The 25,423-nt window shown below is 42.2% G+C and overlaps 2 protein-coding genes across 2 annotated transcripts; both read right to left on the bottom strand.

Moving 5' to 3' along the window:
• Nucleotides 1–370: 370 nt before the first annotated feature.
• On the bottom strand, nt 371–8,702 carry serpinf1 (serpin peptidase inhibitor, clade F (alpha-2 antiplasmin, pigment epithelium derived factor), member 1). The gene is made up of 9 exons (XM_080434777.1): nt 8,603–8,702; nt 6,316–6,376; nt 5,740–5,929; nt 5,365–5,520; nt 3,888–4,091; nt 3,601–3,740; nt 3,026–3,236; nt 1,565–2,061; nt 371–639 (listed from the first exon to the last, which is right to left on the bottom strand). The coding sequence occupies exons 2-8, from the start codon at nt 6,373–6,375 to the stop codon at nt 1,811–1,813; spliced, it is 1,212 nt and encodes a 403-aa protein (XP_080290903.1). The 5' UTR covers nt 6,376; nt 8,603–8,702; the 3' UTR covers nt 371–639; nt 1,565–1,810.
• A 1,154-nt stretch (nt 8,703–9,856) lies between these two features.
• On the bottom strand, nt 9,857–24,244 carry serpinf2a (serpin peptidase inhibitor, clade F (alpha-2 antiplasmin, pigment epithelium derived factor), member 2a; the record flags this gene model as incomplete). The annotated part of the gene is made up of 11 exons (XM_080435944.1): nt 9,857–9,901; nt 10,984–11,318; nt 11,670–11,874; nt 13,733–13,875; nt 14,076–14,221; nt 14,718–14,760; nt 15,196–15,339; nt 16,771–17,020; nt 17,580–17,648; nt 19,531–19,572; nt 24,182–24,244. The coding sequence occupies 11 exons, from the start codon at nt 24,242–24,244 to the stop codon at nt 9,857–9,859; spliced, it is 1,485 nt and encodes a 494-aa protein (XP_080292070.1).
• Between the last annotated feature and the right edge of the window lie 1,179 nt (nt 24,245–25,423).

The raw sequence follows: 25,423 nt of genomic DNA, 5'->3' as shown, positions 1-25,423 counted from the left end.
ACTGAAAATATCTGACTCTAATTTTATCTTCAAATTAACTAGTCATAGAGGTTCATACATACTTTTGCCAATCACAGTGTAATATTGGATTTTCTTCAATAAATAATAGACCACCACCAAGTATAATATTTTTGTCTCATTTGTTTAATTGGGTTCTCTCTATCTACTGTTGGGACATTAATCTGATGTTTTGGGTCATATTTATGCAGACATATAGAGAATTCTAAAAGGTTCACAAACTTTAAATTCACCAACATAATCACTGTACTGTTGTGTGTTTATTTTTATGTTTATGATTCCACTGTTGTATATGTTTACATTCTTATTTTTTGTCCTCAATGGATGACAATGACAAAAAACACGAGGTGCATTTCTTTCTAAATGTTTATTTCTTTTAGTGACTTTTGATTTAAAAGCAAAATAAAAAAAATATGTTCCTTTTGGTGAGTGCAAAGTACCTTTAGACGCCCATCAGATAAACATGATCAGACTCATTTTGTTTCAACATGAAAACGTCAAATTCTTCTCACATAAAATGACAAAAAGGTTCCAGGGGCCGTCAGTTTGACAGTTAAATAATGTCTAAATACTAAATGGCCTTTTGATACAAAGTCAAATGTCCCCTAGCTGCACATCCATCTACTAGTATATGTGTTACAGGGTGAATGGAGAACCAGGTAGATTGAAGAAGGCGTGTTCGTTTTTACCACCCACCCAGCAATTCTGTAGAAGCAACACTAGAGGGAGCCACAAGCCAGGCTTGTGCACAAACATGTATATGGCTGCGACCACACACACACAGTCACACACACACACACACACACACACACACACAAGCGCACACACACGCGCACGCGCTCATGCTTTTTTTGGTTTATTGAAAGCAGGACTGTTAAGATACTTTTATTGTGTTCTGGCTTTTGTTTTACTTTCTCCCTGACACACACACACACACACACACACACACACACACACACACACACACACACACACACACACACACAGTGATCCATGAAAAGAACTATTCTGTCCCTATCGGTTTACAACTCAAACGGCGCTGAGTCGACTAGTAGAGCATCGGCCGGTCAGCGCGGGCACTCGCGCCTGGAGGCGCGAGGGCGCGCTTCCTCGGCCTCAAGCTCCACTAAGTCGGCGCGCCTCCGTCGTGGACAAGCGTGTGCGTGTGCACGCGTGTTCAGCGTTCCCCTAGCGTAGCTTCCTGGTTGCTATGTGGGGGGGAACAACAAAAGACAGGTCCGCGTCGGCACATCAAAGCCCCGCCTCTCCGCGTTCTCCTTCTCCTCTCTCCTCCTCCTCGGAGGAGAAGGAGGACGGTTTATTTCGCGAGGAGGAGCTCCTCCTCGCGAAATAAACCGTCCTCCTTCTCCGTTTATTTCGCGAGGAGGAGCTCCTCCTCGCGAGCCTCACGTAATAAACCCCCGCCTCGCAGCGTCCTCCTTCTCCTCCTCCTCCTCGCGAGCCTCGCTAAAAGCCCCGCCTCGCCCCGAAGCCCTGTGCCTAAAAACGAGCGCTCTGTCTTCAATCTACCTGGTTCTCCATTCACCCTGTGACATATGCACTCATTAGTCAAAAGCAAACAGCTGTTTTCCCTCCTAGGACCTGCTAAGAGTGTGTGTGTGTGTGTTATCTAAATGATGTGCCTGCAAGTGAGATAACCTGCATGTTTTTCTGCCTATGCATGTCAATGTTTGTGTTTGCCTGCGTGTGCGTGTGCGTGTGTGTGTGTGTGTGTGTGTGTGTGTGTGTGTGTGTGTGTGTGTGTGTGTGTGTGTGTGTGTGTGTGTTGTGCCTATTTCTTCAGGTCCTTGGGGCTGACCACCTTGCCAATGAAGAGCAGAGCCCCCGAGGGCTCATCCCTGACCAGGTAGAGGAATGGTCGATCTACGCGATAGGAGAGGGGACTGGGCAGTGCCCTGGTGCTAGGATACTGCGTTCCCTCGGGGGCCATCTCCATCGCGACCTTGTGATTGACACTGCTGACCTTGAGCGGTTGGGCTGATATCTTGTCCAAGTTCGTCTCTGCCAGCCAATCAGTAAGACCTGGAGACGGAGAAAGGTGAACAAGATTAGGAGGAAGTAACAGTGACGAGGACATAAGGTAGGATCCATAGACTGTATAAAAGAGATGGACAAAGTGACGCCCCCAGACTCTACAGACCGTAAATGAAGCCCATTTTTCAACGATTTCAAATATGCCATCTTTATACCAAAAAGCAACCGGAAATCAATCGCTAAATGAATGCTATTGGTTAGGTAGCTTGTCAATCAAGAGCAGGGGCGGGGAATGAATGCTATTGGTTGTGTAGCTTGTCAATCAAATCATCCCGCCCCTCCTAGAGCATACCCTACTTTATCGTCAATTTTAAAATAAATGGGACCTTAATTTACCGAAACGCATATCATGCGGATTGAAAGAAGACTTTAAACTAGCGACTGGAAGCCTCTAACGTAACGCTCATGTCACCATGACTCAGCAATAACCATATAAGGAGTTCCCAATGCAGCTACGCCCAAATATGGAGTGTGTTGTCTAACCTCAATGTGTCGTCGTGACATCAGGCACAAACAAGTCACTGAGCTCCATATATGGGCACAAAAGGGACACGGACTGACAGATACCGAGATCTCCATATATGGGCATATCAGTCAGATCGGCGGAGCGGTAGCACAAACCTCTAGGAACAAGAATAGCAGATCTACAAACTCACAATACGTTGTGTTGCGACGCATTGTGATCTTCTAGAATCTCTAGATCTTCTTTTTTTGGTGTAGAGGGAAAAAAGATTGATAGCAAGGATAGACCCCTCAGGGGTTAACATTTAAGTGGTTAAATGGCTGACTTGTTTCTTAACCTTAGTCCTCTTGTACTATTGTGAAGAGTATCTGCTCTACGCTGGATGACGTGGACTTTTTTATGTGGATGTGCATTACTGTATTTTATCTACGAGAGAAAATGAGAGGCAAAAGCAGAAGAGAAGAGAATGTTTTCTGATTGTCCACTCACCCAGGTCAGTGAGCAAGGGCAGCAGATCTGTGGAGTAACTGAATTTCAGGACAGGCAGAGTGAGGTACACCTGCGCCGGGTGAAGGTTCATGGAGAGGTCCTGGACGAATTCGGCCGTCAGGCTCTCCTCCATCAGGGTCATGTTCCGAGTGACATCATCAGGCAGGAACACGAACATGCTGACATCATCCTGCATCTGAATCTGAGCGATCTGTGTGCAGAGAGGGTGGTCAATGTGGGGTTTAACCACTTAAGTGCTATATACTTCGTCGTTGTGTAACAATTAGCAAAAATAGCAGATCTACACGATACAATGCATTTTGAGGTTGTAGCTCTACTCTGTATTCACTATTTTTTTTATTTTGAAATTATTTTATATTTTTTAATTTCTTGAAACATTTTGAAAAATTGCCCAAAATAGGTACACCAGGGTCAAGGTGGAATAAAAAGATGTCTTCTCGATAAATCGAGGGAACGGTAGTTAGATGGTTAATTGATGTTACTCAATGTGTAATTGATGTGTTTCCAAAGAATTCAGCTTTTATTTGTCATCACGAAACATGACAAATACTCACTGTGCAACCCAGGTCTGGGTCAATTCCCATTTTGATTGGGTAGTTGTCCTGTTGCATCATGGGAATGCGAGAGGGAGCCTCACCATCGAGCTGGAATGGCTCGATGACTCCGCTCTGACCAAACCGAGTCATCCACTTCCCTAAACACAGATGGACAGTATTGACAATACAGACCAGTATAGAAATGTGTAGAAAAGTCAAGCTTTATAGCAGCTTACATGCTAATATTGTCAACCATATGTTTTCTGATATTACGGCTGCTGCCAATTACCTTTTTATAGACTTACCTTTGAAGTAGGCAGCGCCCACTGGATTCACCCCTACGGCACGAGGGAGGGGCTTTGTCAGGAAGCGGTCCACCTTGCCACCTGTCTCTAGTTTAACCCATTCGTTGACGTCCTTTGTATCCTTGGAACTGCCCATCAGAGACTTAGGTCGAACGCCATACTGTGTCTCCACCAAGCCAAAGTATTCCTGTTTCTGACGCACCCCTACAGAGAGACAGAAGATTAAGAAGACTAAGGGCAATAAGAAAACTAAGGGCCGATTTCCAGAGGTACAGTACAGTGGGAATGTTTCCTTGCTTGTAGGCGTGAAGGTAGATTGAAAACCTTCAATTGGGTGTGTGGTTTGGTCATGAAAAAAAAAAAAGAAAGTATGGTAACAACAATAAATCAAACGCACCCTTTCCCAGCACAGTGTGTGTTTCTAAGATTCTCATGCACATGCACCTTTATTACGGTAAGGGTTGCTTGACCTGTTGTCCATGTTGTTTGAATACTGAACATCACGAAACATGACGTATCTGTCATTTTACTTGGGATATGTGTGCAAAATCCCAAAACAGTGGGAAAGGCCAGCACGGCAGTGGGGTTCCGCCCTTCAGCACAAACACGCTGGAATAATTTAGAAGCAATTTAGAAGAAAACTAATTGTTGTTTATGTGTATGTGGATTTTGGCAGGCAGCTTCTGACCCCAGTTCCCAGTGTTTATTCCTACTAACAACGACACTACATGTTTAGGGGCTGCTGTTAGCAGTCTTGAGAGATTACAAGAACCATGATGAGCACCATGTGCTGCCCGCCTGCTTAGACCAGGTCAAATGGCGTATACTGTATTGAGGCGTGCACTATTTTCGTCACTGCGAATATTGATTGATTGAATTGATTGAATACTTTATTAGCAGTTTGCAAAAAGCACAGGAAAGTACAGTTCAATATAAGGTCTGCTAAGACAATTTTAAACCCAAGAAAGCCTATGGCTTGTTTCCATTGGGTTCCTTTGTACTCAGTTCATCGAAACATTAATGACAGACAAATATACACTACTATGCAAAACATTATATAAACAGTTTGAAAAAAAATATATATATATATGTACAGTAAACAGTTTAGAATTGCAGCCACCTGTAAGTGCTCTTTTAGAGCGGTTTTGAAGGAGAGTAGGGATTATATTATAATACAATATAATAATAATATATGTTGTTTGGAACCAAAGTGGTGGATGGACGGACGGACGGACGGACGGACAGACAGACAGACGGACAGATGGACTGACAGACATCGCTATCCTTAGAGATAAAGTAGAGTAGATGAAATGTCATTAAAATCGCAGGGCTTTATATAGGGGCTATTTAAATCACCTCTATGTTAACTTATCCATTTGCAACTCAGAGAGTGAACAAATGTAATCAAATGGACCAATGGTCCACTTGGTTATATTTGTAACCAGTCGACATACATAAACTCAGTCAATAAACTCACTGCGGGCCAGGTAGATGCGTGCAGCAAAGCTGAGGCCCTTTCCAGGGGCTTTGACGGAGCCCAGGAGCTCTTTCAGAGTGGTGTGGAGCTGGGGGTCTTGCAGGGTGTGGTACCTCAGAGCCCTGTACAAGTGGCTCTGGCCACGCTCAGATGCTCCTGGGTGGGGGGGGAGAGATTAGGATAGATTTTAGACAAGACCAAATGTTAGCTTAGACTAAATATTATGAGAATCGGAAACCATAATCAACAAAAAAACAATTGTGGGGTTCTATTTACTGTGCAGACTGCGAGAAAGGGGTAAATTAAGGCACAATAGCGATAACAATCTTCCTAATTATGTGTTTGTGTGCGTCTGTACGTGCGTAATTAACCAACCCAGAGAGAGTTGTGACAGAGCTGCAGAGATGCTGATCGGGGACAGGAACACGTTGGCTGTAGGGTTACGATTTGTCATGGCACGGAACAGGTTGTAGCCGAAATCTGAGGTGGCGGCAGCCATCTTTGTCCTAGGTGTCGTGAAGAGTTCAACGTGCTCCTCCTCGGCTCCTGTCTCCTCCGTGTCCGACTGTAAAAGGAAAGTCAACACAGCAAGCAAAGTCAAAAAGCAGAACGACCACCCAGATAGGTACAAGGAAACCCTTGTGGCCGTTCACACTGAGCACTATATCTATGACTACTTTAACTATAACTATAACTATAAAAATATAGTTATAATTGTATAAATCGTTCTAAGTCAAGTGGATGGCAGAGTTCACATCAACTATAATAAAATACAATGGTGAACCATATAGTTATTGTTATAGTTATATTGCTCAGTGTGAATGGCCCTTTAGGCATTGTCCACATGCATGGCTCAGGTCAATCCTGAAATACTACTACTACACTTTATTATATAACTGGTGACAAACATACACAGTTGTGGAAAAAAATTTAACAACACGGTCTCATCACCTGAGCTTGAGAAAAGGCTAAGAGCGCTGCCAGAAACAGCAGAAAAGTTGCGTGCTTCATCCTGTAACACAAAAAGTGTGATAATTAAATACAGATGTATGTCTTTGTACACTAACATGCTTCCTCCCAATGTTGGAAGAATCTCTCACACACACACACACACACACACACACACACACACACACACTTGCGCGCGTGCGCTTTCTTATGCACCTATATACACACACATCTGGTTTGCATTGGGCCGACTTGTCTGGCTGAGTTGAAGAATAAAAAAACAAACAAAAGATCCATCATGTGCACCTCAGACCACAAACCACCCAAAACACACTCTCTCTCTCTCTCTCTCTCTCTCTCTCTCTCTCTCTCTCTCTCTCTCTCTCTCTCTCTCTCTCTCTCTCTCTCGTCTCTGTTCCTTTCTCAGCCCTTTTATTTCCTCCTCTTTTCTCCCTCCAGATGTTAGATGGTAAACCCAGATGCTCATCTTTCCCCTGAGGTAGACGTCCAAAACCACAGCGGCAGAGTCTTTGTCCCTGCTGTTCTGAAGCAGGTCAAGACTTTGACTAGAAAAGTGAACTCCTCAGTGTATGTGCTTATTATCTTCCAAATACGGATACAGTTAAAATGATTGATCACAGATGTTTCTTTCAGTCTTCTCAGGCAACGCAATTGCCTTTTCTTTGCTGAATTGGGATTAAAAACACATGATAACAAAAAAACTAAATGTGGGGGGAAATGATTGGTAAAATGTCTACATTGGTTAAATAGAAGGCCAGAAAATAATATTGCGTTGTGTACTGAAACAAGTCTTGACATTGGGTAGCAATAGCATTCGACTTTTTCCCGATCCTCTACAAGTTCGAACATCACTATTTCACTCAGCGTGCCAAAAGAAATCCCCAGTTTTGGCTCTTGGTTGATGGTTGCATTAAAGTTATGTTTCACCCAGGACTGGATGGCTTCACAGGAACATTCCACAGACGTCGGACGGGTCCAGCCTAAAATCTTTGGCAAGCCAAACCATTACTCTTCCTCTGGCCCTTTGTGTCTGCAACAGAATGCCTCTAATCCACACGCAACATTTTCTCACAATGATGGTCCAACTGTGAGAAGAATATGGGTCTTGTGTGCATAAGGGATATATCAAATAGTAGGATTACCCAGTTATGAATTATATGTACTAATCAATGTTTTTGAATGCTTATACAGATTAAGTTTGGCTACTGGTTCTCGTACCATGCATTTAACTCTAAAGAGAAAATTTTAGAGCTGTATGGTATTTTTTGAAATTCCTTAACAGTACAACCACTCAAAATTGGCAATGAGATGAGATCACAATCATTACACTTCATGCCACATTACACTGATTGATGTCTTTTGCAGAAACAGCCAAGAGAGTTGAGTAGCACATGTAAAATCATGCTCAACAGTGTCCCAAAATGCCCAACCATGTACTCTTTGGAATGCATTGAAATTGGCTGCAAAGTCTCTTTGATATCAGACCACTGTTTTTCCCAAATCTGGATCGGGGCCCAAAGGTGGGGTTAGGGGCGATTGAAATAGTTCACCAATCCATTCTGGAGAAATTGGTCAGATTTTTTTTTCCTATCCAAAGGCTTTCCAACTGCTTTCACTTGAATACATAAAATGGAAAGTTTTACGCACAATAATTGAAACAGAAAGTTTAAAGAATAGGCCACTGTTAGTAGCAGTGCCAGTTTCTAGGTGAGAGCATAGAAAATGGAACTATTATGTAAGCCTTGTGTAGCTTGTGGAAAAGATTAGGCAAAATTGTGTCTCTGGCACAGTGGTTGTACAGGAGGGTGGAAAGTTGATGGAAAGAGTGGGATGTCTTTGCTGGGAAAGAAGCTTGTCGACTGGAAAGTCTCTGCAGCATTATGAGTATGATGAATCAACACGTTAAAAAGAGTCCCAATGAAATTGTATTATTTATTAGTTATTTTGTATTTTGTATTTGTTTTTTTAAGACACGCCAAATGAACAGACCCTATTCCCCTCAACAATAAGTATGCCATAATATTCTGCTTGAGTTGGTGCCTGGTGGAGGCTTTGTAACTCAAGAAACTCTTTCACTGCAACCAGCATCACCAAGAAAACACGACATGGCGTGAACGACGCTTAATGTCCAGAGAACTAACGTTAATCAGATCGTTTTAAAACTTGTATTTTTATTTTTATTTTTTTTAAATAAACAAATTAGTGCTTCCAGTTATTACACAAATGCAACACGTGATGCGTAAAAGGTAAAGATGCGTAAAGCACTCACCTTTCAGCTTGAACAGCCGTAGCCACAGTCAGTCCACTGTCTCCTCGGTGTCTGCCTGCCTGCCTGCGTTCAAGTGGACACTAGTGGGAGAGAGAGAGAGAGAGAGGAAACTCACCAGGTCCACTAGCATGGATCTGGATTCCACCCGCCCCGCTCTGACGTGGATCTGACTGGAGAAAGTAACGCTGCTGACTTTGCTCAGTTATACACAGCATTGTAAAATCTTAAGAGAATTCAACTCAAGAGCAGTGGTGGAAAAAGTACTCACATCGTTTACTTAAGTAAAGGTATCAAATATCAATACTGAACGGTAGAAATACTCTCTTACAAGTAAAAGTCCGGAATTAAAATTGTACTTGAGTAAAAGTAGCCTATAAGTATTATTGGTATCAAAATATACTTAAAGTACAACAGTGAAGTACTCATTATACAGAATGTCCCATTTCACAAGTTTTTCAAATGTATAAAATGTAAGATTTAAAAAAAAAATAGCAATCTTCTAGCTCACACTGCATTTTGATCCATTGTGAGCTTGTAGATCGGCCATTTTCAAATGGCCGAAATATATATAGGGCTGAAGTGGTTACTGTGTATGCTTTATAATAATAATCTAAATCTACTTAGTTACTAGTGAAGAAGTTTTCTAATAATTTGTACAGTAGATTACACGAAGAAGGTGCCAAAACATTGTGGGCACTTGGTAAATCTGGGCACCAAAACAGAGTGGGAAGCCAAACAGTGCGCACCTGCCAAGTCTGTACAAAAACAGAATGGGCAACGGTAATAATTTGTAGTTTATATGAAGTCTTTCAGCTTAACCCTTCAAAACCGCTTAAAAGAGCACTTATACACATGTGTAAATGCCCCGTGTAAAAAGTTGTATTGATGCACATTGAGCTGTACGCAGGAAAACAACAAGCATTGTTTATTGATTATTTATTAATCCAACAATGTGAACATATACAGCAGCTTCTCTGGCATTCTCTGACTACTCTGGTAAAATAAAACATTTTGTCCACCCATGTGCATATAGTCTACCCTTCCCCAATCCGCTGTCCTACCTATACCCTGGTGCCCACATAATGATCCAATAAACCAAAGATTATAATAAGTACCAAAACGAATAGGCTATATGGTAATACCACATAATAATACTAATATATAATTTAAAATATTGAAATGGCTTCTTCTACATTTCCCCCTACATGTTTTATTATGCATCCTTAAGTAGGGTATAGTATATTTTCATTTTCACTATCCTTTGGAACTGCTGTGTTGGTAGATGGTTTTGGGTGCAGCCTGCAAATAAGCCAAGAGGAGTGAATTTATAAGGAGACACTGGACAAAGAAGTTTGAATCAGATTATACATTTTACTCATTATAGGCCTATAACATTACCTTGTTGGTTTATCAGATTATACATTTTACTCATTAATATAGGCCTATAACATTACCTTGTTGGTTTATCAGATTATACATTTTACACATTAATATAGGCCTATAACATTACCTTGTTGGGTTATCAGATTATACATTTTACTCACAAGTCATTAACTATATAATATTTATTGGCTTGCTAATGAAAAAGAAATGCAGCCAGCACTGCCCACTCTTCCAAATAAATATGACAAATATATTATATAATCAGGAAATGACACAGAGATTATATTTAGTTTTTTTATTTTATTTGGCTTTTTGTGACCAATCATGAAAGGGGAATTAGGCAAGTTCAAAAATAATATACATTATTCACAACACGGATATGTCATGTCTATTATTGGTATTGTAATTTTACTTCACATAAGATTGCATGCTGGATATAAATGGTGGCGAACAAAATACATTCAACATTGCACATGGGTGTAGGGGTAACTACTTGAAATTGCAAGCAAGAAAGTTATAGGGCTAAGCGAATTATAAATGAATATCAACTACTCTTATATTATATTAATCTAAGAAAAAATGCATGCATTACAATACACCATGACAATGATAACTGAATTGTTATCTCTACAGTAGGCTAGAATGCATTCAACCCTAGCGTTGTATAATACAACAAACACGCTATAATATTGTGCTCCGACCACAGTCATACAACATAGTACTCATGATATGCTTGCTCGGGATGTGTGTACGATATGATTAACACCTTAAAGTGTTATTATGACAATCTCACTCTTGGAGCTGCGCATTAGAATTCTCTATGATGCTGTGGGGGTACGACCACTGATTTTCAGATGGGTTTGCCGTCTGCTCCTCGTCCACATTCACTCTGAGACATTTCTGCTGGAGACTGTCCTCAACATCCTATGATAGTGTGTTCTGGTATCTCCCAGGCCACCCGTGCTAAGCACATTGTCACCCTGTTAGGTTTTTTTTACGTCTGTTCCAATTGTGTTATCTTGAGCGGGTTCATCGCTCTGGGTGCTGTTGGCACGGGGATCGTCTTGGGGCATCGGGGCATCGTCTGGGGCGGGGTTTGTGACCATGCCCAGGAAGAGGGGGGTCATGGAGGCCTCGTCGACGACCGCAAAGAGGAAAGGAGAGTTGAGGGAGAAGCGGGAGATGGAGCGCGAGGTGATGACCGCAGTGACCGCGGATGCCTCGACCCCTTCCTCGCTCAGCTCCATTGCGCTGGCGTGACGGACGCCCGACACCCTCAGGGGAAAGTCTGAGATCCCGGAGAGGTCGGGTCCAGAAAACAGAGATCCCAGGCCTGAGAGGAGAGGGGAAAATAACAAAGAAGAAGAGAGGGACATGAGATAGGAGAGTGAAGAGAGAAGGAAGGCGGAGACAGGAGAGTCTGGACATCTGTCTTGACATGTATTTTTCACCTCTGTATTACTCTGGAGTCCTTCTAAAACAGTGGTTCTCAAACTTTTTAATTTCAAGGACCCCCATGGACCAATGGAACCAAATGGATCCACACTCTCAGAGTTACAGACCTGTAAGGGTCCATTTCATTTGGAACCCCCTCAAGGAACCCTGTGGGTCCCTGAACACCACTTTGAGAACCACTGTTCTAAAACATGACCCCTCATCATGTTAGTGAAGCATGTTTTCTTACCCATGCTAGTGAGTGCCTCCTGTAGCTCCTGGCGGTACTGCAGTTTAAACTTGGGCAGGTTGACGTGCATGGCTCTCTCCTGAGGCAGGCGTTTGTACACTTCAGAGATGTTCAGCTTGGGAAGCACTGATGAAACATTTCCTCGTCCTGGCAGAGGCATGACAACCAGGAAACTGGTGTTGCCTTTGAAAGGGAAACATGCAACCTGGACAGAAGAAAAGACAAAAACATAACATGCTGAAAAAAAGAGCCCTTTCATCACTGGCTCACTGTCTTTTTGTAACGTTGAAGATGCATAATGATATCAGAGTACACACAGTAACCATGTCAGATAGTGTCCTTACTGTAATGAACTGTTGTTATACTTCCGAGCTAATTCGTTTATTGAACGGGCCGAGTGGCCATCTTGCATACTCCAATTATTTTTGTCCTGCATTATGCATGCACTGTTGAGGGTGTATATTGTTGTATATTTTGTTCATTATGGATGGTGTTTCTTTTGAATGCATGTGATATCTTTTACCCCGCTGTATCAATAGCACTTTTCTTGCCCTGCTGTGCTGCCTTTGCAGACTGAATTTCCCTAGTGGGATCAATTAAGGTCTCATCTTATCTCAACAACACACACTTCTGTGATGCTGCAGAAGAGGGATGCAGGGTGGAGTTCTGGTTCAAGCCCTCTCTGCCCCCCATTCTACTGCTGTATGACAGTCCCGGCACAACAAGATACAATATGCGAACTATCGGTGCGTATTACAATCACACCAAGAAACCAGCGACAGTCTGAGGGGATCCCAGTCTGTGTTCGGCAAAGGCTCTCTCCAATAAAACTTGGGGAGAGGGGTGTGGGAGCATGTATCTGAAAACCTGTAAATTGTGAGAATTATTTATCTGTAATTTTGTTATTTGTTATAAATAATAAGGTTTTATAGTAGATTTGTATTTTCCAGTGTTTGGAAAACTATTTTACATGGACCCGTCACCCACAGTTCTGAAATAAAGATTATTATTATTATTATAATTTTTATAGTAGAACTGTGCATGATGTAACATGCTTTTCTGCTGTAATCAAGAGATCTATTTAGAACAGCTGCTTTGATTAGGTACAGGTGTGATTATAGTCCTGTATATAAGGAGTCAGGGTCACAATGACTTGATTCAGTACAAGTGGGTACAAGTGGCAAGGTTAACCTTAAGAAAGTGCTCCCGAAATATCCTCAACACATTACAAGCAACACTCACGTTCACCCACCCACCCACCCACCCACACCCACACGACACATACTGTATATTAGCCTTTCCAATCCTCAGCCTCACCTGCCACCTATGATGTACTGTATCAGACAGTGTAAGTGTTATTAGTACTTGATCATGCGGGTAAGAACAGTATGAGTAAGTAATAATATAATGTTCTGTCATCCAATGCCGACAGCTTTACACTCTAATATTATAACACCTCATCTAAACATAATCAACACCTACACACATAGTACAGCTCAGTGCCATACTGCAATAACAGTCATTTTATCCATGCAATGTTTATACAAACAAGTACATGCATCCAACAACATACATGCTTTTTGGGTTGATGCAATGCCTCACATTATCTGTGCCGATGTCACATTTAGCCTCTTACCAGATACTTTGGCCTAGTGCTTAAGGAAAGAAAGTAGGAGAGGGCCGATTCTATAGATACTAACTATGCTGTGGAAAAGTGACATTACACAGCCAGGCCACCTGTTCTGGCAGAGATCTGTGCTCCACAGAGCACCCTTTAGTTGTCTTCTATACTTTTATTATTTAAAATATAACTGCAATTCATGGGCAGCTTGTACCAACAAAAGAAAACGCGCAATAACCCCACGTTTGCAACTACTTTCGCCTGCGCACTTCACCGGGTACGGACTAGTGTACGTAATTTGGAGAAAGTGAAATGGCTGTAATCATCTAAATCACCTTTGGACGGACGAATTTCATAGGTCACTAATATCGGTGTAACGTGAATGATGATATGAATGAGGATGATGCGCACACCATTTGGGATCAAAATGCATCTACTGTACCTGAGCCTCTAGTTGTGCATCGTGCAGTAACCGTAGAGGGTACTGGGTTGACTTCATCATGTCTACAGACACAGACTTCTGGTTGTCCAAATAGAACACTCCTTTGGAGGTGGCCTGCGGGTCAAAACGGGACTCCCATTCACCTGTCAACAACAGTGGGAGACACAGGGGAGTCGTTACAAACAGACAAAACAGAGGAATGGACAGTGGAATTGCCAACGTATATATTATTATTATATATTATTTGTGTTATTATAATAATAATTATTATGTTTTAAATATGTATAAATAATTAGTGGGAAAATGGACAGCCCTGTTAGACAGACTAGACTCTATGGAATACCTTTGAAGTATACTGCATTGATGAGCATGAGAACTACATCATGTGGAAGGTTTGGCATGAAGTTGGCAATGTGGCCCTTGGTGGCATTCTCCACCCATTGGTTGACTTCCTCTACAGAGGTAAGAGGGGCGGGCTCTGATCTGTACCTGAAGGAAACCAAAGCAAATATCCTCTCACAACCTCAAACCAACAAAAGAAATGGTTGAGTGAGTTGAATGAAATTACAGATTTCAGTGTCATGAACATAATGGCATGTATGGCTATTTGAAAGATTCAGAGGTTACTGGCACATTAAATGTGTTTCTGTAACCAGTGCAAAACAAGTTAACATCGTTAAAGAATCACAAAGTATCACAAAATCTATCTATATATTTGAATTAATAGTTTACACTATTTGGGAAGCTCCTCCGTGGCCCACTGAGAGGTGCTCTGGGGTCCAACAGTGGGCAGCGCGGCCCACCAGTTGAGAATGACTGATCTATGACGTATCTATGATGTATGAATCCAAATTTGGATAATAAAATTAATATGTATGAATTTATTGCTAACACACAAAATCAACATATTAGAGAATTCATAGCTTTCATTCTGTTTGATTTATTAAAATACATTGTTTAATTTTCCTTTAGTTTTTGTCAGTACCTGGCAAGCGAGTCTTCGATAAAGGAGAGCTTCACATTAAACCCTGGGAAGAGGAGAGGGATAGAGAGGAAGGGGTGAGTAAGATGGATAAATGTGCAAAGATTGTATGAAGAGGGATTATGCACAGAATGTCTAATTATGCTTGGTATCTGTTTCTTTTGTATACATAATTTCTATTTTCTGTTTTCGTTTTCACTACTGCTTTAAAAGTTTTTCTATTCTACTTTCCTTGCAAGAGGGTGAAAACACACACACACACACACACACACACACACACACACACACACACACACACACACACACACACACACACACACACACACACACACACACACACACACACACACACACACACACACACACACACACACACAAGCAGCAGCACAGATACGTACACACACTCACTCTTGTGCATACAGACCTACACACTCTTTGTTAAGCAGACATATAGTACAAACAAACACACACACCCACACACCTGGTTGCAGGTACATGCGTGTAGCCACTTCTAGTGTGGTGTTACTGAGATGACGTTGCAGGCCCCCCAGGATGTGATGGTAACAAGGTAGGTTGTGGGCATGAAGAGACCGCAGCAGCAGTTTTTCTGTTGCATTTTGAGCACCTGAAGGAGAATTCACAGACTATGGATCATCATGTGTGCACCTCCATCACAGGCGTTTCATTGAAATATTCCCATGATGACACTTAAAGTTGTTTGATTTAACCACTTGAATCCTATATACTTATATGTGACCGGAGTCCCCCATTTCTCTATACTAGGCCCCCTCATGTTTTCGTCCTACACCCCACTAAATATCTTTGGCGAAAATAGCAGATCTACAAGCTCACAACGCGTTGCAACATGACATGCTGTCAGTCAGCTTGTAGATCGGCTATTTTCACTGAATGTCCGCCCCCAGGATACGTCACTAGGGTTAAAGTGGTTAAAGGTGATGTTGTTGAACTTTGAGCATTATATAAGTCCTAAATATTGTCAATCAACATTATCCGTAGCTTCTGTCCTCTGAGCGAGACAAAAGTAGTAGGGATTCCATTTACTCTTACTGTATGGTGAAACAGGTCTCAAAATCACACTTTCACCACATAAATGACAGACAAAACTGACAAAGCAAATTCTGCCGTTATAAAAGAATTGTCCCCGAACATAATTTGGGCAAAGTGAAATGGCTGTAATGTTAAAATACCCTTGATGGAAGCAGAAATGTATGTCACTAATATTGGTATAATAACACTGCTGACAGAGTGCTGTCAACAGAAGGCGAGAGAATTAAAAAAAAGTAGAATAAAAACATTTGGACAGTTGGACTTGGCCAGGTAGCTGTATAACTCAAGATTCTACTAAAGTTAATCACTTTAACAAGAAGATTCAGAACCTATCCCTTAACTAAAATGTCCTTACTTCCCCAAAACATCTTCAATTGTACTGCCCAGAACTTAAAACAGATACAACTAGAAAATGTGCTCCTCGGAGCACAGGTCTCCGCCAGTACTGTTCCTGATTAATCCTGTCTTACCTATTTATATTACATATTGTCACGTGTCACTTGACCAATGTTAGCTTGGCTGATGGAAGCTCACTTCAAAAAATATAAATTATTTTTTGATTTAGAAACTTCAAAAAATATAAATTATTTTTTGAAGTGACACACCTATTTATAGGTTTCTATGTCATCATGCGTCTCGCTAGCCAATCAGAGCATTGGTGACAACAATATTGTCACGTGTCACGCGAAGCTTGACCAATGTTAGCTTGGCTGAGACGGGCGGACACACGGAAGGACAAGAACGAAAACATACTCTCCACCTCTGGCGGAGACAATTACACATACTGTACATGCACACGTATACACTGACACACACATGCCAAGATTTCAGCAACCACAATCAAGGAAATTGTGGTCAACACAAGTTTCATACAATAGTAAATGATTGGCCATTAGACAACTTTGTTCTGTCGTGTTGTGTACAAAACCTGAACACACTGACACACACCCACACAGGCCTGCCCACTCCCAAGCAACAATACACAGACCTAGGGCGAGCTGTGCCAGAGCAAAGGCCACGCTGAGAGGGGATATAATGATGTTAGGTTGCTGTGGTCCGACTGGCAGCTTCTTCAACAGCTCCAGACCCAAACGCTCGATGGCGCCCCCTACTGCCTGGCGGGCCCGGGTGCCGAACACCTTATCTCCTCCACACCCCTGCTCTTCCTCTTCCTCTTTCACCTCCACCTCCTCCTCCTCCTCCAGCTCAGCACTTGTAGCATTAGGGGGGTCATCGTCCTGGGTAGAAAATGCAGAGAGAGAGAGAGAGAGAGAGAAGAGAGAGAGATTATGCAGGATGCATGGATGGATTGGTGAATGGCACTCGCGCCTGGAGGTGCTCGGGCGCGCCTCCTCGGCCTCAAGGTCTGCCGAGTCGGCGCGCCTCTTGGCTAACCGCTTCATTATCCAACCTGTCATAGAATATTTATCTCATATTATCCATTTTATTTTCAGCGCTCCTCAGCGTTTCCCTAGCGTAGCTTCCTGGTTGCTATGTTGAACAACAAAAGTATTTTACAAATGTTTGCTTTAAAAAATATATATTTCAAGATTTCCATACATTTTCACGATTAAAAATAAATAAATGGCAGATCTATGAGCTTGTAGATCTGCTATGTTTAAATCTAAAATGACACAGATGTGTCCCCGGATTTAATGGGTTAATATACTTGAAATCTAGTCGTAGTAGCCAACAAACACATAGCTGTGTGGAATGGTGTGGTAGTGTAGGTGTAGCACAGGTGATGTGATAAGTGTAGGCTGGTTGATATTAGCATGGGGAGAGTAGTGTCCTTACAGTCATCCCCAGCCGGCATAAACACAACAGGAGCAGAGGCACACACAGCTTCATGTCAAAGCAACCAGCCTGAAACACACAAACATTAATAGGTTCAGTCAGGACAACCCATTCAAATATGTTTAAAGATAATATTGAGCAATACATTTATTTTGGTCTGGCGTGCTTTAGGTACTCTGAGGAAGCACACTACAGCTCCCCTACCCCAGTAACAGCAGGTGGTAGCTGGGGTGGAGGAGCGTGAGCAGCAGCAAAAGAACACAAAAGAAATGACAAGCATAAGCAGCAGAGTGTAGCAAGAAGCTGCTGCAGCAGAAGTAGCAGAACTGAAGCAGCAAAGCATTAGGCAGCAGCAAAATGCAAGCAGGAATGAGCAGGGAATTTCCATGTTTAAATAGGGCGGCCTAAGATTGAAGTGAGTATGTGATTGGTTCAGTTAACACAAGCCTGGAGCTGTGACCGACCAATGGTGGGCCGCCAGCAACTGCACTGAGTTTCCTGACTGAACCAAGATAATTAAAAAGAAGGTATACGGTCGTCTACGTCAGCAATTACAAAAATTCCAGCCGGTAGATTTGTCGCACTGGGAGGCAAACTGCAGCCAAGAGTTCTGTGGAATACATTGGAGTCAACGAGAGCCAGGTGGACCAGCTTATGAACAAACACTATTTCTGAACGACTGCAACCTTTGTTAGTGACACTGTCGGTCACTAACAACCAATCTCAGATGCCTCAATAAAATGATACAGTGTGCACATCGAAAAACAAGTGATTAGAAAACAATACATATCACATCACAATACCTGTGATAGGTCTTCTTTTATATTCATGAACCGACTAACTAACAAAGGTCAAACTCATTCAGAAATAGAGCTTGTTCACAAGCTGGTCCAACCGGCTCTCATTGACTCCAATGTATTTCACAGAACTTCCGGATCCAGTTTTGCCTCCCATGCACGCCAATGGCGCCTGACTGGCCTTGTGGACTGACACTATCATAGCCTCGTACTGAACTTGCTCTGCGCATGTGTCATGCATGTCAGTCCTTAGTATTTACAGTAATTAGTCTATGTACAAAATTTGGATTTCTACTGTATTCATAATGTGAACAATATTCAATTGTTACTGTATTAGAAACCTGTGTGCAGCTGACTGAGAGAGAAGGTGAGAAGGAGAAGAGAAAATAGTTTTAAAAAAAAAGAAAGGAGAGAAAGAAAGATTCTGCACAGGAGTAAGATGTTTTAACACCAATAAATCCTCAGAAAAACAAACCGGAAACACACCACTATAATGCTATGCATTAGGGACTAAAGTAGATGTGGTTACAGTGGCCTTATTTTCCCATGTCATTAGGTTTGGGATATCCTGATTCGATCAGTTCCAAGTCAAACAATTCTCTTAACAAATATGTTCAGCTCGTGCTGCACATCCACAATGCACAGGTTTTGTACACATATTTGATGAGCCTAATCGGATTTGGATTCATAATTGATAGAAACACCAACAACTACATGTCATACTATTCAGCAGGTAGTTTGCAGTGTGTTCCCTTCCATAACCGCTGTTATTCTAGGAAGTGTTTGCCAGAGGAACAAAGGTTATGGTTTCACTGCTTCAGTTCAGATTGTTGTTTGGCAGAGCCAGATTTCTCAAACACAAACAGCAAACAATAACCTATGGTCAATCTAGTCTATGTACAGTTCATCTCTGCAGCAACAGCTAGAGTCTGCAGATGCGTGTTTACAGGTCCTCTATTTAGATCAAATTTCAATTGCAACCATGATACAACCTACTGTACCACGATTACTGACAGAATTGTGCAGAATTGCAGATGGACAGCAGCAGCTAGAATGCTCATGCATGATGTGAGTCTTTCCTCTCTAATTCAACCTCTAGCAAAGAAAACAGTCAAATAATTTCTTTGAGAAAACAAAAAACTGTCCAAACTCACCTGGCCGATATCTAACGGGGTGGAGGACAACGAGAGGAGAGCCTAAACCTTGACAGAGAGAGGTAGAAAGAGAGGGAGAAACAGTCGACGCTCGTCGATCTGTATACTAGTGTTCTGTACTCAAAACTCACATCCCGCTCGTTGGCCAGTTAATATTTAATTCTGGATTGACACACAGCAGTTGTTACTCACAACTAAATGTAAATATAAAGACCCATGGTGCCCAGAGGTCGCTGGTGATTCAGCTGTCATACTCTTTTGGTATGAAGAAGTTGACCTGAGATGCCTGAGTGACCACAGGAGCCTATTAGAACACGGGGCTCTAATAATATTCATTAAATGATTCATGGTTTTAATAAATATAATATTACATTCATCATATAATATTTTACGGCCCTTGTCAGCAGTAGGGTTTGAGCAGATTGTGGATGTTATCTCAGAGACTGAAAGAAAAAGTGATATTTGCTTGTCATATAGATAGATATATTGCGAGTAGAGCACTTTGATTTAGGAAAGGGTCCCTCAACTTTCAAAAGCAAAAAGTGTGTACGCACACGCGCGCACACACACGCCCGCCCGCCCGCCCACCCCCACCCCCACACCCACACACACACACACACACACACACACACACACACACACACACGAACAAGAGAGAGAGAGAGAGAGAGAGAGAGAGAGATTCAGAAGTCTTTGATCCATGGAAAACTCCATAATGACTTCAAAGACAGTCAACATAGAGAATGTGGGGGTGTATTTTTCCCTGGCTGCATGGTTCCAGCAGTACACCTACGCAGTACACACATGGCCTTGGCACACGCACGCATGCATGCACACTCATGTGCACTCATACACATTCACACAGATACACACTTTACGCATTATTATACAATTTATTAAAAGTGGTGGAATATCTAGAATTTGCTTTTTCAGCGTACATTGTTCAATGTATTTCTCACATTAATCAGGAGTTTGTTCTTTGTCCAATATCGTACATACATTTGTGCATTTCAACAGGGGGACCTGTTAAGTTTTAGGGAGTTAATTAAGGCTTAAGTATTATGGAGTTAAGTAGGGGTGCTGTATTAGAGAGTTAAACAAGGGTTAAGTATTATGGAGTTAAGTAGGGGTTCTGTATTAGAGAGTTAAGTAGGGGTTCAGTATAAGAGAGTTCAGAAAAATAGTACGTTTTTTGTTAAAGCTCTATATTCTGATTGTAGTAATTTCTATAGAGTGTTTGTTCAGTAACAGGAGTCTCGCCATCTCTCGAGCTCTTTAGTAAATAGAAAATAAATGTTCTTATGGGTCACCAATTTCATACAATTTGGAGAGAGACTCCATTAATCAGCTCCAATTTCCACTTTTGTCTGCTCGTTTCTTTTGTTTATTTTCATCACTTCCAATTTTACTTGTTTATCCTGTATCTTGTATGAGTTCTCTTTTCTGATTGGATTAAATTGGTATCCTGACCTGAAAATGTTCAACTAGGCAGTGGTGGAAAAAGTACTCAAATGTTTTACTTAAGTAAAAGTATCAATACTGCAATGTAGAACTACTCTGTTACAAGTAAAAGTCCGGAATTCAAAATTTACTTGAGTAAAAGTACAAAAGTATTGCTATCAAAATGTACTTAAAGTACCAAAAGTAAAAGTACTAAAATGTTTGAAAATAGCAGCTCTACAAGCTCGTGAGCTTGTAGATCGGCTATTTTCAAATAGCCTAGGTTTAAAATAGGGCTGAAGTGGTTAATGTGTGTTTTATAATGTAATTAATTATACCTGCAAAGTAACTAGTAACTAAAGTTTTCAAATAATTGTAGTGGAGTAAAAGTACAATATTTGCCTCTGAGATGTAGTGGAGTAGAAGTGAAAGTATAGACAATTGGAAATACTCCAGTAAAGTAAAAGTACCTCAAAATAGTACTTAAGTACAGTACTTGAGTAAATGTACTTAGTTACTTTAGTTCAATGATAGGGGTTCAAGTCAACTAGGAGTTCAATGTTTGGGGTTGAACTAGGAGTTTAGTATCGAAAATAGCAGATCTACAAGCTGCTTGTAGGTCTGCTATTTTTTGGCTATTTTGGCTATATACTGTAGCATAAATTAGGCATTAGGGGTTCCATTCGAGGTTCAGTGCTAGGGGTTCAAATAAGGGTTCAGTGCCAAGTACTGATGAGATCATGCCTGCATAGACACAAGTCTTTCTAACCAGCACCACTTCATCTGTTCATACAAAGATATTAGCCTACATTTCTGAACATTCTATAAGCTGTTTATTAATAGTTTGGCTTTGCTGGGGCTAGTCTTTAGACCAGAGTAAAACAACAGCCTAACTAGGTCAAGGTCAGTCTGGCTTTGCCCCACTGCATGTATGCAAGTCAATCAATGACCACAGGGTGGCAGCATAGGATAGATTCACAGTATAACATTAGTTTGATGCATAAATTATGCCCAATATTCTTTCATTTAATGAGTGAATATGAAACATTCATATCCATAATACATAGTAATCATTATGCACAGTACATTATATTGTGATGTAATAATGATCAACTTTATCCATAGAGATAATTTACAAAGCTCAGAGTGAAATATCTGTGATCATTATAAATGCACGTGTCACATGCGTGTGTGTGTGTGTGTGTGTGTGTGTGTGTGTGTGTGTGTGAGTGAGTGAGTGAGTGAGTGAGTGAGTGAGTGAGTGAGTGAGTGAGTGACTGTGTGTGTGTGTGTGTGTGTGTGTGTGCCCGCGTGCGCATGTGCGTGCGTGCGCGTGTGCGTGCGTGCGTGTGTGTGTGCGTGTGTGTGTGTGTGTGTGTGTGTGCGCGTGCGTGTGTGATGTAACATGTGTCTCAAAATTCTCAGCACTGACAATCATCTCAGCACCTACTGTTGTTCTGAGGAAACTCCATCCTTCTTCCTCCCTCCCTTCCTTTGTTCTACGCCCTCCCTCACCTCACCTCTCCCTCTCTCCCTCTCTCTCTCTCTCCCTCTCACTCTCTCTCCCTCTCTCTCCATGACAGAGGGTCTTTGTCAGGCTTAGCAGGTTGGATTTTAGACTCTGAGGTCCTGTCTAAACATGCAGGACAGGAGAAAACGGAAGAGGAGGTCAGAAGGGAAACAGAGCAGGAAAGAGTCCAAGATGGTGAACATTCTCCTTCTCCTCCTTTCTTTCTCTTCTACCTGCTCTAATATGCCCTTGTTTGGAATACCTCTCACCTCTGCTCTCATCGCTCTCTTATTTCATTTCTTGAACTTGTCTCACATGTTCCAAAAACACAGGAATACCAACAGGGTATAATGACTCTGACCCTTGAACTCCATACAGTCAGCTGCTTGTGAAGCATGAGGGAATCAAAAGGAACGGATAAAGAAAGAGAAGTCATAGAACTATTCAAGAAGGAGAGAGGGAGGTGTGTGCAGGAGAGAGGAGAGTGTGAAAGAGTGAGGTTTGTTTGAGAAAAGATGAAAATAGTATAAGTTCAGGCCAGGGGACTGAATGCCCTGGTCAGAGTTGTGACATGATAAAACATTACCCAGAGAATACCATAAAGTCAACGTCGGTGTAAAGTAACTAAGTACATTTACTCAAGTACTGTACTGTTAGGTAAAATGTTGAGGTACTTTTACTTTACTGGAGTATTTCCAATTTGCAATACTTAAACTTTTACTCCACTACATCTCTGAGGAAAATATTGTACTTTTACTCCACTACAATTATTACCAGCTGCTGCAAAGCCGCTGGTCTATATGTCACAGGGTGAATGGAGAACCAGGTAGATTGAAGACAGAGCGCTCGTTTTTAGGCACAGGGCTTCGGGGCGAGGCAGGGCTTTTCGAGATAGGGTTTATTAGCGAGGCTCGCGAGGAGGAGGAGGAGAAGGAGGACGCGGCGCTTCGAGGCGGGGGTTTATTACGCGAGGCTCGCGAGGAGGAGGTTCCTCCTCCTCCTCGTGAGCCTCGCGTAATAAACCGTCCTCCTTCTCCTCCTCCTCCGAGGAGAAGGAGAACGCGGAGAGGCGGGGCTTTGATGTGCCGACGCGGACCTGTCTTTTGTTGTTCCCCCCCACATAGCAACCAGGAAGCTACGCTAGGGGAACGCTGAACACGCGTGCACACGCACACGCTTGTCCATGACGGAGGCGTGCCGACTCAGCAGAGCTTGAGGCCGACGAGGCGCGCCCGCGCGCCTCCAGGCGCGAGTGCCCGCGCTGACCGGCCGATGCTCTGCTATAGTCGACACAGCGCCGTTCGAGTTGTAAACCGATAGGGACAGAATAGTTCTTTTCATGGATCACTGTGTGTGTGTGTGTGTGTGTGTGTGTGTGTGTGTGTGTGTGTGTGTGTGTGTGTGTGTGTGTGTCAGGGAGAAAGTAAAACAAAAGCCAGAACACAATAAAAGTATCTTAACAGTCCTGCTTTCAATAAACCAAAAAAAGCATGAGCGCGTGCGCGTGTGTGTGCGCTTGTGTGTGTGTGTGTGACTGACTGTGTGTGTGTGGTCGCGGCCATATATGTTTGTGCACATGCCTGGCTTGTGGCTCCCTCTAGTGTTGCTTCTACAGAATTGCTGGGTGGGTGGTAAAAACGAGCGCGCCTTCTTCAATCTACCTGGTTCTCCAAACACCCTGTAACATATACACAGGCATACCTCAGAGTCAGAGATGGTCTTAAAGTTTAAGCCAATGGGGAGACCCTGCTCCCTCATTTGCATCGAGATCGAAATTTGCATCGAGTTGGTCTTTAAGCCACACACACACACACACACACACACACACACAGACTGAACGCTTTGAGGACCCCTAAGGGTCTGTAGGTTTTTGTCTGTCGGTCCCAGGGACCCCCAAGGACCCCTAAGGGGGGGGGGGCAGGGACCCCCTGGGTATTTGAGCTGCCTGCTGTTACCCCCCCCCCCCCCCCCATTTGAATAGCAAAAAAATAATAATTCTTGTTTGATAACTTTAGTTACTAGTTACATTATTATATTATAAAACATACATTGACCCCTTCAGCCCTATATTATACATAGGCTATTTAAAAATGCTATGTTCAAACATTTTAGTACTTTTACTTTTGGTACTTTAGGTATATTTTGATGCCAATACTTTTGTACTTTTACTCAAGTGACATTTTGAACACAGGTCTTTTACTTGTAACAGAGTATTTTTATATTGTGGTATTGTTACTTTTACTTAAGTAAAATATCTTGAGTACTTCTTCCACCACTGAAAGTCAATCATATTTCAGTCATTGTGTGTCTTCAACTGTCTGTCTCCAACCTAGTCTCCAGACCCGGTTCAGTACTAATGTTTGGCTTGTTTGCAGCAGAAACGTTAAACATTTAGGTCTGGAGACTGGGTTGCTGTCCCAAATGAGTTGGTAACTTTGAATAACAGGTATGGTAAAGGTACAGACATTTGTCTTGCAGAGACGTATGCTGTATGAAGACGACAGACTTTCACAGCATTTGTTGACTCAAAGCACGGGAGGACCTCACACAGAGTGCAACGTAGCAGTCAAAGTCACGTTATGATGGTAACCTAAAATTAAAGCTTACCGTCTGTCATTTCTCTTGCTAAATGATTAGATTATGGTGCCAATACATCAAACAGCGGGTCCCTGTCCGACTGGGAGTTTAATCACTTAAACCTTACATACTTCGTTGACCGGGGTCCCCCAGGGTTCTCTTCACCGAAAATAGACTATTTACATGCTCACAACGCATCACAAAGTGATACGTTGTGAGTTTGTAGATCTGCTATTTTTGGCAAATGTTTGCCCCTGAATAGGGGTGCTATGGGTTCATGTGGTTAAAGAAATTCAACAAAGTCACTGAATGGCTGTCTTCATACCATACAATTTCAAACCAGCCCAGTTCATAAACACTTGACCA

The sequence above is a fragment of the Gymnoscopelus braueri genome (assembly GCF_963280865.1).
Source record: "Gymnoscopelus braueri genome assembly, chromosome: 8".
Lineage (NCBI taxonomy): Eukaryota > Metazoa > Chordata > Actinopteri > Myctophiformes > Myctophidae > Gymnoscopelus > Gymnoscopelus braueri.
Note: the sequence above shows the minus strand (reverse complement) of the source record. Positions and strands in the feature narration are given on the sequence as shown.

What these genes read in the sequence shown, in the direction of transcription:
- serpinf1 (XM_080434777.1), bottom strand. Translation starts at nt 6,375, where the DNA reads ATGAAGCACGCAACTTTTCTGCTGTTTCTGGCAGCGCTCTTAGCCTTT. An exon ending in TAGCCTTTTCTCAAGCTCAG is followed by an intron (nt 5,930 to 6,315) that starts GTGATGAGACCG and finishes TTCCTTTTACAG; the next exon opens with TCGGACACGGAGGAGACAGG. An exon ending in ACCCAGACCTGGGTTGCACA is followed by an intron (nt 3,237 to 3,600) that starts GTGAGTATTTGT and finishes CTCTGCACACAG; the next exon opens with ATCGCTCAGATTCAGATGCA.